At 36.3% G+C, this 15,313-nt stretch overlaps 1 protein-coding gene across 4 annotated transcripts; it reads left to right on the plus strand.

Moving 5' to 3' along the window:
• The first annotated feature begins 873 nt into the window (after nucleotides 1-873).
• LOC140961598 (uncharacterized) lies at nucleotides 874-15,059 on the plus strand. 4 transcript variants are annotated; one of them, XM_073420240.1, is made up of 25 exons: nucleotides 874-1,212; nucleotides 1,415-1,524; nucleotides 2,610-2,961; nucleotides 3,335-3,492; nucleotides 3,784-4,023; nucleotides 4,603-4,712; nucleotides 4,802-4,879; nucleotides 4,954-5,060; nucleotides 6,643-6,737; nucleotides 6,817-6,932; nucleotides 7,276-7,379; nucleotides 7,457-7,534; nucleotides 7,705-7,783; nucleotides 7,911-8,079; nucleotides 8,732-8,802; nucleotides 9,711-9,791; nucleotides 9,879-9,949; nucleotides 10,321-10,417; nucleotides 10,525-10,584; nucleotides 11,067-11,121; nucleotides 11,225-11,616; nucleotides 11,708-13,585; nucleotides 13,685-14,251; nucleotides 14,331-14,389; nucleotides 14,516-15,059. In XM_073420240.1, exons 3-25 carry the CDS (start codon nucleotides 2,615-2,617, stop codon nucleotides 14,709-14,711), a joined length of 5,208 nt encoding a protein of 1,735 aa, XP_073276341.1. In that variant the 5' UTR covers nucleotides 874-1,212; nucleotides 1,415-1,524; nucleotides 2,610-2,614; the 3' UTR covers nucleotides 14,712-15,059. The 4 variants fall into 4 exon arrangements, with proteins under 4 accessions (XP_073276341.1, XP_073276342.1, XP_073276339.1 ...); XM_073420241.1 differs by having other exon boundaries at nucleotides 1,415-1,517; XM_073420238.1 differs by lacking the exons at nucleotides 874-1,212; nucleotides 1,415-1,524 and adding an exon at nucleotides 1,913-1,949.
• Nucleotides 15,060-15,313: the final 254 nt, after the last annotated feature.

Below are 15,313 nucleotides of genomic sequence, written 5' to 3' on the forward strand. Positions count from 1 at the left end.
TTCACGGAAACAAACACTTGTAACAACTTCATCAAATCACGCTGAGATTATTGCACTACATGAAGCAAGCCGTGAATGTGTGTGGCTAAAATCAATGACCCAACATATCCAAAACTAATGCGGATTATCATTCGATAAGAAGTCTGTGACACTATATGAAGATAATGCTTCATGTGTTACTCAAATGAAAAAAAGATACATACAAAGCGACAAAACTAAACATATTCCCCCTAAGTTTTCTTCACATTCACCCAAGAGCTTGAGAAGAATAAAGATATTGATATTCGTTTCATTCAATCAAGTGAAAACTCATCAGATCTCTTCACAAAAACACTTCATAGGACAATATTCAGAAATCATATATATAACATTGGGATGCACAATCTACGAAATTTGTGAAGAATCGTTGGTGTTAGCAAGAAGGGTAGTTTACGTGACTGCACTTTTTTTTCCTTATTATGGTTTTTATCCCAATGAGTTTTTCATAGTAAGGTTTTTAACGAGATAATATAAAAACACGTAATGAAGACAATCATTGTACCATGATCATCATCACATGGAGGAGTGTTGAAAAGAAGAGTTGGAAATATTGAAATTAATGTGATGATATATGTAATAATGTAATTATTTTTGGATTATTTTCAAAGAAATGGAGAAATTTTTTTTATAAAGTGTGTATTTTAATATATATTATGAGTTTAAGATTTTATTCTTTATCGTAAATTTTTATTTTTAACAATTATGAAATATAATCGGACTAATTTGATTCACATGCCAAATTCATAAGGGTGTGATTGCAATAATAAGAAAATAAAAGGAAGAAATGGAAAGAACCCATAACCTTCATATATTTCCAAATCTCAAGGCATCATTTTTTGGAAAAGTGGGCGTAAAGATATATAAAACGCTTCTTCTTCGTCTCTCGCACCAAATTCTCTCTCCTACGAACCGATACAAAACTACACTGCTGCATACAAAATCTCAGAGCTCCCACCAAATAATCCACAATACAATCCAGAAATAAAAGGGTTTCAAATCACTAATCAGTCATTCATTGAAATTGCATTTTTATTGATTTTTTTTGGCAAAATTTGGAATAGAAGTCCTTTTTGCGTTAAAGATTTCCTTGTTCGATCCTCAACACCCCTTTATCATCAGCATCGCTGCTCCGGTGGACTCCGCTGCTTCTTTGATTATTGAACTACGTTTCAGGTAGTTACACGGTTTAGAAACCCTAGAAAAATATTCTTCTGCATTCTTATAGCTGTTTTTTTGAGGGGTTTTTTTTCATGCGCTGGGGCTTAGATTGAAAATTGGCTGATTTTTGTGATCATGGATTGTTTGTTTTGTTGCTTTGATCCAGTGTGGAGTGTATATAGATTAAAAATTCGGGCTTTTGTTTTCAATGATACAGTGGGATGCGTGAGGGTCGTTGTTTGTCCGAATTCTGGATTTAGAAGTTTTGTGTTTCAGATGGCTGCCATTCTGGTTGATTCTCTCGAAGAAATGAATTGAAGGTTTGATGTTAGCTGCTTCTGGAATTTTAATTGTTTTAATTTTTTCTTATTTTTGTTTGTACACTACATATTATTGCATTCTCGAAAATGTTAAAGCTGCTCATGGCGTGCCTTATTATTCTCTCTTGTATGTTGTATGGCGGGCCTGAGATTGTGAGAATGCAGTGGTTGTGCATGCAGTTTTTTTGTTTCGGAAAGCTTTGTAATTTCAGTTGGTCCTTTGTGGAGTTAGCTATCGAGTGAAAATTGTTGCAGCGTTTATGGGCTATGAAATCGGTGTGGCCATTGAATGGAAATTATTTCAGGTGGTTCTGGCATTTCTCAAGATTGTAGGTGTTTATGAACTTTTTTACCTTTACTGTGGTAGAGATAAAAGCTAAGAGCCTCATGGAGATGTTGTGACCCATGGAATGATGTTAAATTGTCATTCAGGTATTGCGAAAAAAAGATTGATTTCCAATTCTTGTTGGGCAACTCTTGGTGATGAAAATTTGCATACATCATATCATGAAAGCCGGTGCCAAAAAAAATGTTCTTCATGGATATATAGTTTAGAATGCTTCTCAAATAGATTGCCCTCTCCCTGTATGTACTGATATGTGAAACACTTGAAGGCTGACTGATTTGAAATAAAATTGTTATTTTGTAATGAAGTTATCATTGCTTCAGTTCTTATATGGAAGTAAACTTTAGAATGTCTCAGTCCCATCCATGATTGTTTTCCTGCATGGAAGATGGAGGTAAACTTTAGAACGTCAAGGCAGCAATTCAAATAAACTTTCATCTTGTTATGAAAATTATCATTGCTCTAATCTCAATATTCAATTCGTCTTGTCGTTCTCTTTGATTTTGTTCTGGAGGTGGAATGATGTTGGAAGGAGTTTCATGCAATCACGAGTTGTTCTGGTTTTTTCTTTATTCCATTATCACTGACAGTTGACGATGAATCCTTGAAATCCACACATCGTCTTCTCTTCATTCCTTCGAAAATTTTCATATCTGTTTGTTTCCATTGGAAGTTGGAAATTTTTTTGTTAGATGTTCCTGTTTTCTGAGAACATTGTAATGTAAGTTTTATTTAAAATCTTGCAGGATACATGGCTCTTCAAAAGCACGTCCCCACTGGTGATGCACCTCCCATAAACATTAAATCTTTAACTTTCACCAGTAAGGAAAATGGGAAAGCCAGCTTGGCAGTTTCGCAAAGAAGACAGATGGAAAGTCATCTGGATATTGACCTTAAAGAGGTGTACTTTCTCATCATGCATTTCCTCTCAGCTGGACCATGTCTCCGAACATATGGACAATTATGGAATGAACTTTTGGAGCATCAACTTCTACCGAGAAGATATCATGCATGGTATTCGAGGAATGGTTCGCAAAGCAGAGATGAAAATGACAATGGCATGTCTTTTCCTCTCAGTTATAATAAGTTGGTGGAGAGGTAATGTTTGTTGTTGGCACTTTTTATCAGGATGGATAATATGTGTAGTTCTTATTCCAGTGGTTGCTAAAAAATGTATTTCGATCGCTGCTTACTGATCAATCTCCCCACTGTTTCTTTACTGGAAGCATCGAGCATATGTCATGGTTGTTTGAGATATATCACGGGTAGCGGGTAGCCTGACATCAGGAAATATACCAGCTTTGCTCCAATGACAAGTGAAAGTTTTTTTACTGTGACAAAGTTACTTTTTTACTGTACAGTGATTAGAAGCCTTAGTTTCAATGCTTGTCTTAAGTTTAAGTGTGGATGAACTTCTTCGTTTTCTAATTGTATCTTCTCATTATGATTTGGGCAATAAATGTTCTACCAGGCATCCCCACATTGGTCAAGATCACTTGATAAAACTCTTAGAGCAATTGATGATATTAGATGCAAGTGCTCCCTCAAAAGGCATGATTGGAGGAAATGTATTCAATGCAGCTAAAGTGCCTACACTCCTGGGAACTGGTTGCTTTTCACTTCTAGCTAGTATGTGACAATAACTTTGGCCATGCCCCTTAATTCTTTAATTGTTATGTTGGATCCGTAACAGTTCATGAGTCACCACATGCTGATATTGTTCGGGAAATTTAGTTTTCTATAAAAATCAGCGGGGATGTTGTCACCTATGGGATGAAGTTGATACAAATTTATAGTCCTTTGTAAGAAGTAATAATGTTAAATTTGAGGGGATGGGCATTTTGACTTTCCAATGGCGCCTTTTTAAGTTATATGCTTTGATTTTTTATGGAAGTTTTCTGAAATGCTCTCTTGCTCAAGATGATCAAAATAAGGGAATAGACAAAGACAAACTTCCTCCGGCCTACATGCGCTGGCCCCACAGGCAGGCTGATCAAGTGCGTGGTCTAAGGTTAAGAGAAATTGGTGGTGGCTTTGCTAGGCATCATCGTGCTCCATCTACTCGTGCAGCATGTCATGCTATTATAAAACCATCCACTCTGGTACAAAAGATGCAAAATATTAAAAGAGTTAGAGGACATCGTAATGCTGTTTATTGTGGTAAGGTTTTACCTTCATTTCCTTATCTCCTAGGTTTAAGCAATAACCAATATCTGTAATTAATTGAATTTTTTTTGTGATTTTGTTATTCTGAGTGAGGATGATGTTACAGAGTTCGATGCTCTTCAGTTAAATCGAATGGAGTAACTTCGGCCTCTTGTAGTTCCTTATGGTTTCTTGAAATATCTACTTTTGGATTTTGTAAACATTTCTATCTTGTTAACTTATCAAGTTACCTCTTTTGTTTCCCTTGGATGCATGATAGACTTTTATTGAGTTGAATTTTTTCATTCTTAAAACCAATTACCTTCGGATTGAATCATATAACTTCTCCTCTTTCCCCCCAATTCATTTGCAATTTTAGGGTTATTTGAAAAGCATCCATGTCTTTGCATCAACTCTTGACTCCTTTTGATCATATTATTTATTACTCATGTTTCCAACTGCTTTTGCATTAAGTTGCATTTTTTCTCTTGTGATTCTATATTATCATCTTGCTGTTAAATTATGTGTTGAAGTAATATATTATTATTAAGCAATCTCATTAGATTCCTGTCCCAAACTTTACTTTTTTGCAAGCTATATTTGATCGATCTGGAAGATATGTTGTCACTGGTTCCGATGACCGCCTTGTCAAAATTTGGTCCATGGAAACTGCTTATTGTTTGGCTAGCTGCAGAGGGCACGAGGTGAGCTGTCATTTTAATAGCCTTGACCCCCCAACTCATTCCCTTCTCTCTTTGATTTATGTGGCTTATGTGTTGCTTTATACTTCAAGGGTGACATCACCGACCTGGCCGTGAACTTCAACAACACTTTAGTGGCTTCAGCTTCAAATGACTGCGTCATTCGAGTTGTAGGATTCCTTCTTCGTATCGTCTCTTAGGATTTGACTATAATTAGCCGTATGACTTTTTCATCTGAAAACAGTGGCGCCTACCCGATGGAATGCCGATATCTATATTGCGAAGTCATACTGGAGCTGTCACTGCGATTGCATTCAGTCCTAGATCAAGTGCTCCCTATCAACTTTTATCGTAAGTGTTATATTTGAACTAATCATATTGCTGGTCGACTTTTGTCGGATTTGTTATCTTAGTTTTTGTAATTGAGATATCTGGTCTCTACATGTCTAAACATTGTGCTCATTCTCATTTCTATTTTAGTTGCTACACATGCATACACGGACTATGTTGATAAGTATATTCATGACTGCCTTTAACACTTTAGTATAATTCTTGATGTAAGTTAAACCATGCTCTTCTTCAGAGAATAAAGTCAAGGATTGGTAAACAGGGGTAAAAAATCTTTTACTTAGAGCTTCATTCATCAATATTTCTTATTATGTGTAATGATGTACGTGCAATAGAAGTAATTGCTATTAGAGCCACAGGAGTAAGTTCATTATGCCTAGTTCTGAACCAGGCAAATTTTGTTCGGCAATTGATGTGAGACTCTATAATTTTCTCTTTTAGACTCACCGTGATTTCATTGCACTCTCTTGTTTGCCCATGATGATTAGCATTATTGGGGTGTCTTACATCAGTAATACTCCAGGTCTATATGGTATCATCTTGTAATGCTTTTAGTGCATGGGAATGATGACCACAATCGAGGCTCCAACTACAAAGTTTTTGCTTGCACCTAACCTGCTTCCACTCTTGCTTTCAAAAATGGTTATTTCAAGTTTCTTTGAAGCTTATCTTCTACATTTCTTGGCTTTGTTCATTTTGACTGCGATCATATCCTAACAATTGAGAAATGATATTCCATTTCCTGATTTCCCTAAAGTTGATACCGACAAGCTGGGGCTCAGGGATGGTGCCTGCAAGTAGAAATGCAGTGCACTAGGGTCACTATATAAGTAGCATTCCTTGAATATTAGTGCCCCTCTACACGCTTTGCGTACTTGTACATTCTATTTTTTTTATATAAGCACTCTTATTAAAAAAATTAGAAATAAAATCTGGAAAAATTAAAAATGAAATTAAAATTTTTTATGATTTTTAAAATGCCTTTTTTTAAAACTTTTTTATAAATTTATTTTTATCTAAAGATAGAGATCTTGAGTCAGCAATGATCATGTGGTCGAGGTGGTTCTATTGGATAAAGAATTGAGTGTTTGAGGTATTGATATAAGAATAAGGGTATTTTAGGGATTCTAAAAAACAGACAATGACTCTATTTTGTTAAAATTAGGCCCAATTTAACATATTGTATAAGATAACTAATCTGTGTTGCTAAAAAAAAGCGACCTTTTTACGAACATAACAAAATTCCCTTTCACAGCTGAATTTGGACATTTAGAATTGTTTTATAAGAATATCTTATATGCTCACAGATATCCCCTGGGAAAAGCCTTGTGATGTCCTGGAATACTTTAATCATATTCTGTCTTTATGAGTTGTGTGGTGGTCTGTCTTTGCGTCCCATTATTTGTGTAGATCTAGTTGTAACTGCCTGCTAATTGTGTATATATATTCCACTTATTTTGTTTGCATAACAATGAAAGTTCCTGATGATTAAACTTTTTGCTCATATGCCTTTTTCAAAAAAATTCCTTATCTTATGTATTATCACGTTCACTTGTTCATGAGGGGGTTTGTATTTCTGTGACAGGTCATCCGATGATGGATCTTGTCGGATCTGGGATGCCAGATATTCCCAGTTTAGTCCACGTATATATGTTCCAAAACCTTCTGATTCGATAATTGGTTAGCAGCCACTCTTTTCGTAACTATATTTTGTGATCAGCTTTTGCCAGTTATTTATTTTTGGAAATTTGAATTATAGGGAGAAACAATGTTTCATCATCCAGCACAATTCAGCAGAGCCACCAGATTTTCTGTTGTGCATTCAATGCTAGTGGAACTTTTTTTGTCACTGGCAGCTCAGACACTCTTGCAAGGGCATGACCTAACTTTTGCTCGGAGTTATATTGCATTTTCATATTAAAGAAAAATAATTCTGGGGCAACAGTCGAAATGTTTTCAAATTTTTTAAGTTGCACTTGTATGGAATGATTTAATTTGGAGGGAGGGATTTCAAAAATGGATTTGAAATGACAAATTCATTCAAGCATTCGATTTGAAATCCATGACTTCAACTTCCTCCATTCAAGCAATCAATTTGAAATCCTTGGCTTCAAATCCCTCAATCCAAGTGCACCCTAATATTAAATCAGAAATTAGAAATTTCTCCACATCTTATTGGCATTGTATCTTATGTTCTTGTGGAAAACTGTCTTTACAGGTTTGGAATGCATTTAAATCTAGTTCAGATGATTCAGAGCAACCTAATCATGAGATAGACATTTTGTCTGGTCATGAGAATGATGTAAATTATGTGCAGTTCAGGTTTGTCTGAGCTTATATTTTTGCAATGCCTGATGTTTTGAGTGTCTGCCTATATATTGTTTTGTGATGTAATGCAGTGGCTGTGCGGTGACTGCTCGGTTTTCTTTCTCTGATGCCTCAAAGGAAGATACTGTGCCAAAATTCAAAAATTCATGGTGTGTTTTTGTTGTGCCTTAATCTGAAAAAATAAATAATTTTCATACCCCTTTGTTCATCTTTTGCTGCACTACCTATATAAGAATGTCTATTGTTTTATTTGATGAGATTTTCTTTTCCTTTACTTTTTGCAATTATTTTATATACTTTTCCGTTTGATGATGTCCAGGTTCAACCATGACAATATAGTCACATGCTCTCGTGATGGCAGTGCTATTATCTGGATTCCAAGATCACGTAAATCACATGTTAGTTTTGATCCTTATAAAACTGAATTTCGTTGGTATTTTCCCTGTCATGTAGAAGTGTTTCTTTGCTTCTCTGGATTGATTAGTTCCACCCCATTCGATAGCTGATGGAGATATCTTGTTTTAGGGAAAAACTGGGCGGTGGATACGAGCATATCATCTTAAAGTTCCACCACCTCCTATGCCTCCTCAACCCCCTCGAGGTGGTCCACGTCAAAGAATTCTTCCTACTCCTCGTGGTGTGAATATGATTGCGTGGAGTCTGGATAATCGCTTTGTTCTTGCAGCTATAATGGGTATGAAAATTATTTGCATGTGTATTTATTGTCTAATACTTAAGCCATTTTATTGGAGCATTGCCATTTTGAAAATTTATTTGAAATTTCTGTGAACAATGAAGTGGTCAAGTGCCTTTTGCTAATGCACAACAACAACAAAATTCAAGCCTCTATTCCACTAAGTGCCTTCTGCTAATACTTTTGTGGAATTTCTGTTCAAATAGTGAAGTTGTTAAGCATCTTTAGCTAATACGTGGCTCATGGTTTTCTAGTCTTTGCATAAAATGGTTGCTGTAGATCATTATTTGATTATCTCCTACTTTGCTACTTTATTGCTCGCCCTCGTTATTTTCTGGTATTTGTATGAAATGGCTTCTGTATATCTCTGTTTTATTATCTCCTAGTTTGCCACTTTAATTTTCTCCCTCGTTTTTATGGAATAGCGCAGCCCGTACACCTTGTGGTTTTTGGGTAAGAGCTGGAATTCACCTAGAGAAGAATTTGAGGCTTTTGTAATTGTTACGGTTGCATGTTTTATGGATGTATCACAACTATGTTCTTTTCTGCTTAGACTTGAAGCTTGATAAATTTCATTATGTAATTTGGTGTTATGCATAATTAAGCTTGTTTTTTCTGGCGTTAGTTCTTGGAGATGTTCTCTTATTTGCAGATTGCAGAATATGTGTTTGGAATGCTGTTGATGGTAGTTTAGTTCACTCTCTGACTGGCCATACTGAATCTGTAAGTTCACCATTGGGCGATCCATTAAAAGTACATTTTATACTGTTATTTTGATTACTCGAGCACTTTTAATTCTTATGATTGTGAAGTATCCATATCACACTTTCTCAATGATCTTGTTTTTCCTTGACATGCATGTTCTTTATGTCAAAAGTTTGTTTAAGACCTTTTATGAGAAAGGAGTGTGTTCTAGTGAACATTCTTCAAGTATGTTATGATTTTTTAATATGGAAAAGACAAGTCTGTTATATGAACAAAATTTCCATACGCTCGCTCAATTTAATATGCGTGATCCATACCACAACCTTCTGTATCTCTATTGGCAGCGTTTTTAAAGTTGAAAATTATTCTCTCAAGAAACAATGCGTTATTCAGTATCGCCAACATTTCTTGTGGAGTTTGTGAGATACTTTCCAGTTTTTCTTAACATTCTTTCTTAGATAGTCTTCAGTGATATTACTTTGACTAGAGCCTTTTTTGCGAAATCACTTAGTTCCGGAACTTTTACTTCACAAAGTCAGATATCGACTGAACACTGGCATACAAACAGTAGTTACTCTCGTGCCTTTCCCCTTTGGATGCAAATCTGTGCATTCCAGATGAAAATTCTGCCTGAACATCTTATTGAAGCAGTAAAATCTTCATTCTCGACACAATCAGAATTTTCTTTCAGCACTTGTATTTCATTTCACCTAGTCTTGTCGTCTCAACTATTCATTTCACATCTCAGCGCTTGCTCATGCTCTGGTAACTTACTTTCTTCATTGCATTGTCTGGTAGGACAAATGTTTCTACATCGATATTTGTTGTATATTTTGGATCAAGTATGTAGTGTTATTGTCTACCAAAAAATGTACAACTTTACATGTTCTTATTTAGTTATTTTATTTTATTTTATTTTTTTGCAGACTTATGTACTGGATGTTCACCCTTTTAATCCTCGAATAGCAATGAGTGCTGGATATGATGGGAAAACAATAGTGTGGGATGTGAGTTCTTGGCCATCGATTTTTGATTTGCTTAAAGACTGCTACTTAATTTATCACTCTGCTCCTTTTCTCTTTCTGTATCTGTAGATATGGGAAGGCACGCCCATCCGCACTTATGAAATTGGGCAATTCAAGCTGATTGATGGAAAATTTTCTCCGTGAGTTAACCATTCAACTAGAAACTTTATCTATCTAGTTTCATTCCATTACTTGCGTTTTTCTTTTGCTGTCCATCTTTGTTACTTAGTCCTGAAGGTTCACTCCTTCTGTTTTAAGTTTCAAAGTTGATTAAGCTTCCTTCCGCCTTATTGTTTCAATAAAGCTTATTCTCAATTTAGTGAAAGGACACTGTTTATACATTTGCTTATCTTAATCCATTCCATCAATAAAGATATTTAGCGAAGAAAATTGGATTGACTGACTCATTACTAAGTATGGAAATTTTTAAAATCAAGGATTGCCATCTGTCAGTTTTGTTAATCTGGTATTGCCATCTAATTTGCCAATTTTGATTTTCTTTTTAATCCAGGGATGGGACATCGATTATCCTCTCCGATGATGTTGGACAATTATATATATTGAATACGGGGCAAGGTGAATCCCAGAAAGATGCCAAATATGATCAGGTTTGTTAAAACTGCAAATATGCTTATTAATTTAGAAACCATTAACACGCGGTTTGCTTATCTAGCAATTGAGTCGAATAATAAGGATTTTATGGTTTTGCTACCAGTTCTTTTTGGGAGACTATCGTCCTCTTATCCAGGATACACACGGAAATGTTCTCGATCAGGTTAGTGTCTTTTGTGTTTCTTCTTATGGGATTTTCTCCCATCTCAGTGATGCATATTCTTACTCGAATCCTCACGGATTCCTCATGTTAATTATTTTATGTGTCCGGATATTGTATTTTCTTTATGTGATTGATATATCCTGTCCCAGAATGCAATAAATTATATCTTGTCTTCTATGGTTTTGAGGTCTCAATTTGTTGACAATTAACCCTAGGTTGATTTAACCAGGGAAACTTGCATACTGGCCTAGACGATTTATTAATTCTTAGAATTTCATCGTCAAACTTCATACGCATGTTAAATGCTACTTTATTCTAACCTAGACGATTGATTTTTTTTTGATAGGAAACATATATTTTATTTAATCAAAATAGACAATTACAATACTTAGCGGATGAGTTTTCCGCGAAATAATAGAAAATACAACAATTAGGTCAATACGTGACGAACTTCCAATTGATAAGATTGTTTTATTTGTTAGGAGACTCAACTTGCTCCTTATCGAAGGAATATGCAAGATCTTCTCTGTGATTCAGGTTTTTGTTCACTCTTTTTTATGTTTACTTTTTTATAGCACACATGCTGTTCTATTCTTTTACACATTGTGCCACCATGTTTGCTGGGTGTTCGAAATTGCAGGAATGATTCCATATCCAGAGCCATATCAGAGCATGTACCAGAAACGGAGGCTGGGAGGTTTTGGAATTGAGTGGCGCCCATCATCGATTAGGCTTTCTGTTGGGGTAGATTTCAGTCTGGACCAAGATTATGTGCTTCCTATAATAGACTTGGATACATTTGTTGATCCACTTCCTGAGTTTGTTGATGCGATGGAATGGGAACCAGAAATTGAAATACTCAGCGATGATAATGATTCAGAGTATCATGTAACAGAGGATAACTCATCTGGAGGCGAGCGAGTAAGTTTAAGTTCCAATTCTGGAGATCCAGATTGCAGTTCAGAAAGCAGCGAAGAGGATTCTAACAGAGATGGCCTTCGTAGATCAAAGAGAAAGAAGCGAAAGGCAAGGGTAATTCTTTCTTGCTATATAGTTTCTATCTGTGTCGATTTTACAGGTGATGAAATCATGCACTATTATCTCTCTTCTTTCAACGTATTAGGCGGATGTCACAACATCCTCTGGGAGGCGTGTGAAGAGGAAGATCTTGGATGTGTGTGATGACAGCTTAATCAGGAACAACCGAGCTAGAAAATCAAAAATTGGCAGGAAAACCTCGAAGAAAAAGTCATCGTCGAAGTTTTCACGGCCTCAAAGAGCTGCTGCTAGAAATGCTCTTAATCTTTTTTCTCGAATCACAGGAACATCTACGGATGGAGACATAAATGATTGGGATGAAAATTCTTCAGAAAGTGAATCTACTCTGCCAGATTCGAGCTTCACAACTGAAGAGTCAGAGGCATCTTTGCAAAATGAGTGGGATGAACATTCTAAAGGAAAAGAAATATCCTTGGATCCGTCTGTGGATATAAATCATCCTTACCCATGTCCTGAGTCTCATTCAAGTTCTGCAGGCAAGAAGAGATTAATCATAAAGTTCCCAAACCGTGATGCAAGTAAAGTTGCACCTCAACAAAATAATGGGTTGAAAATTGAGGACAGCCAAAATGCTTTTGTAGGCTCATCAAGTAGGGCACCTCTCAGAATTGATGAAATAAGTCGAAGTTATTCTCAGGATGAGGAATGCGGTGTTTGTGAAGCTGATGATGATTTACGGATACCCTCTATGACACATAGTTGTTTAGACTATCTTGGAGGTTGCAAAGACGGTCCGATTAGATGGGGAGGTGTCAAGGCTCGCACCTCTAAGCGTTTGAAGATTGGAGAAATATTGTCAGCAGGGTTGCATACTGGAACTGGTTCGGCTATCGATCAGCATGTTACTGCTGAAAGAATTTTGAATGGTCATTCCACTTCTGTGATGGAGTATCAAACGAAGTCTCCAGGTTCACGAATCCAAACTCAAGAAGGTAGTGTGGAAGAAATTGTCAGTGTAAATGAACATATTTGTGGAACCAGTGTGCCGGAAAGTTTGGAGAGAGTAGAAAATGATGAGAAACACTTGGAGTTGAATGAGAGCAATGATGCTAATGTGCTATCAACTCAAATTCACAGAGTTTATGGCGGTACGAATGCACCTTCAGTTTCTTATGTAAATGGCAATCATTTTCCATTGAAAGAGAATGGTACACCAGTTGCAACAAAATTACGGATAAAGTCGAGTACTATCCCAAGAGATTATGATAGCCCTAGAAAATTTGTAATTAAGTCAGATGACAATGTTAAAAATATGCATGGTACCATATGTGATAACCCTGGAACAGAGAAGAATTTAGATCCAAAAGTTACTGTTTGTGATGACACTGGGATAACATGTTCTGACAACAGAGATCGTAACAAAATGATGGAATCAGATGATCTGATCAATGAAACTCCCGTCATAGAAGAATCCTTGAAATTGGATTCAAATAAAAGGATATTTACTGCAGTCTATAGGAGGTCAAAGCCTTCAAAAAGTAGGAGTAATGCTGAAGGTCACTGTGCTGGCATGGAAGCAAGCACTTCACATTCTGGAAAATATAAGCTCGACCATGGTATTGAGATCGCACCAGAAGGGATACGTAGGGCTAGATCAATTCGGTTGAGGTCAGCTATGCGTGATCCAAATATTTCTGACAGCAATTTTAAATATAAGGGGACTCGTGATGAATCAGAAGATCCTTCAGCACACATTGAAAAGGATTCCATGAGCATAGCCGAAGAGAACTCCTGTGAAGAATGGAGATCAGACTCTAGGACGTCTGTTAGATTAAGAGCCACTAGAAATAGAAAAGGTGGTCACTATGTTCGTGAAACTAGTCCAGCAGACGGAAGGAAATCCAATCAATTGAGTAAAAGTTCATGGCTGACGATGTCTGCACATGAGGAAGGTTCCCGGTATATACCCCAACTAGGGGACGAAGTCGTGTATTTGAGACAGGTTTTGTACTTTTGTAGCTCCTTTTGTCATCTTTCTCTCTCTTAGTCTTCTATCTTTTAATTATTATTATTATTATCTTTCTGGCTTCTCATTCTTCAGGGCCATCAGGAGTACATAAGTCATAGTAATTCACGGGAGACAGGCCCATGGGAAACTATTAAGCAAAACATTAAGGCTGTAGAGTTTTGTAGGGTCCAAAACCTTGAGTATTCGACACGTCCGGGTTCTGGGGAGAGCAGCTGTAAAATGACACTTAAATTTGTTTCTCCTTCCGAAGTAGCGGGATCATTTAAGTTGGCTCTCCCAGAAGTAACTGGTTTCCCTGATTTTCTTGTTGAGAAACGTAGGTATGATGCAGCTGTGAAGCGAAATTGGACTTCCCGAGACAAGTGTCAAGTCTGGTGGAAAAATGAGGGTGTTGAGAACGGTAGTTGGTGGGAAGGTCGAATCTTAGCCGTGAAGCCTAAATCATTTGAATTTCTAGATAGCCCATGGGAAAGATATGTTGTTAAGTACAAAACTGATCCAACTGAGACACATCTACATAGTCCATGGGAACTATATGATGCGGATACAAATGTGGAGCAGCTTCATATTGATGATGGTATTAGAGAAGAGCTTCTGCGTGCTTTTAACAAGTTGGAGCAATCTGGATACAAGACCCAGGTAATGAAGCATACCTTTTAATATGTGGAACTGGCAGATAGACTGAAATGAGGTTAAAATATGCTTTGATTCCTTGTAGGATTACTACGGAGTCAATAAGTTGAAACAAGTTTCTCAGAAGACACAGTTTATTAACAGGTTGGACTTTCCGTGCCTCTCGGACTTTTTGATGTTTTCTAGCACTCGATCAGTATTTTCTTTTTATTCCTATATTGTGTTAATTGACTCAGTCTTTCATGCTTCTTACTAAATATTACTTTACAGGTTCCCTGTTCCGTTGACTCTGGAACTTATTCAGTCCAGGCTAGAAAATAATTATTACAGAAGTCTGGAGGCAATGAAGCACGATATTGAAGTTATGCTTTCAAATACTGAGACTTACTTTGGAAAGAATGCAGAACTTTCTTTAAAAATGAAACACCTATCTGATTGGTTCAGAAGGACGCTATTGCCTTTGTAGTTGAACTGGATACAATTTTGTAGATCAATTAGCCCTCAAGTTCCCTTACACCAGGCTCCTCTAACTGTATGTATTCTTCCATCAACTCTTTATTTTTATATTTTTTCATCAAGTTGAAGCCTGGGCCAATTTAGAATCTTTCAGTGATACAACATAGGACAAAGGTACTGGCTACAGAAAGCTAACAGCTTGGTGATCATCGCCGCTTAGAAAATTCTTTCATGTACATTTTTAGACCTTAAAAATGGGCATCTATTGTATAGACTCTTGCTTCAAATGAAAATCATTGTTGACTTTGTGGATGGATTGTACCACTTCATTTTCAATGTTACATTGTCTTATAGGTTATTTTCAGTTTTTACTGTTCTGTTAATGCAAAATATGAGACTCGATCACTTTCAAAGAGACTGAATGATGATGTGGCTGCCCATATCATCCTTAAAAAAAATGAAGATGTAATATTGTGTGTGCTCATTTTCTTGATTAACTAGGTGATTCCTTTATGTTATGTTTGGATCTACATATTAGATTTGGAGGAAGAGATTTGATTTGAGGAAAGATTTGATGATTGTATTTCAAATGACATATCTTGAGTTTATTTG

Source organism: Primulina huaijiensis, chromosome 16 (genome assembly GCF_012295235.1).
Source record: "Primulina huaijiensis isolate GDHJ02 chromosome 16, ASM1229523v2, whole genome shotgun sequence".
Lineage (NCBI taxonomy): Eukaryota > Viridiplantae > Streptophyta > Magnoliopsida > Lamiales > Gesneriaceae > Primulina > Primulina huaijiensis.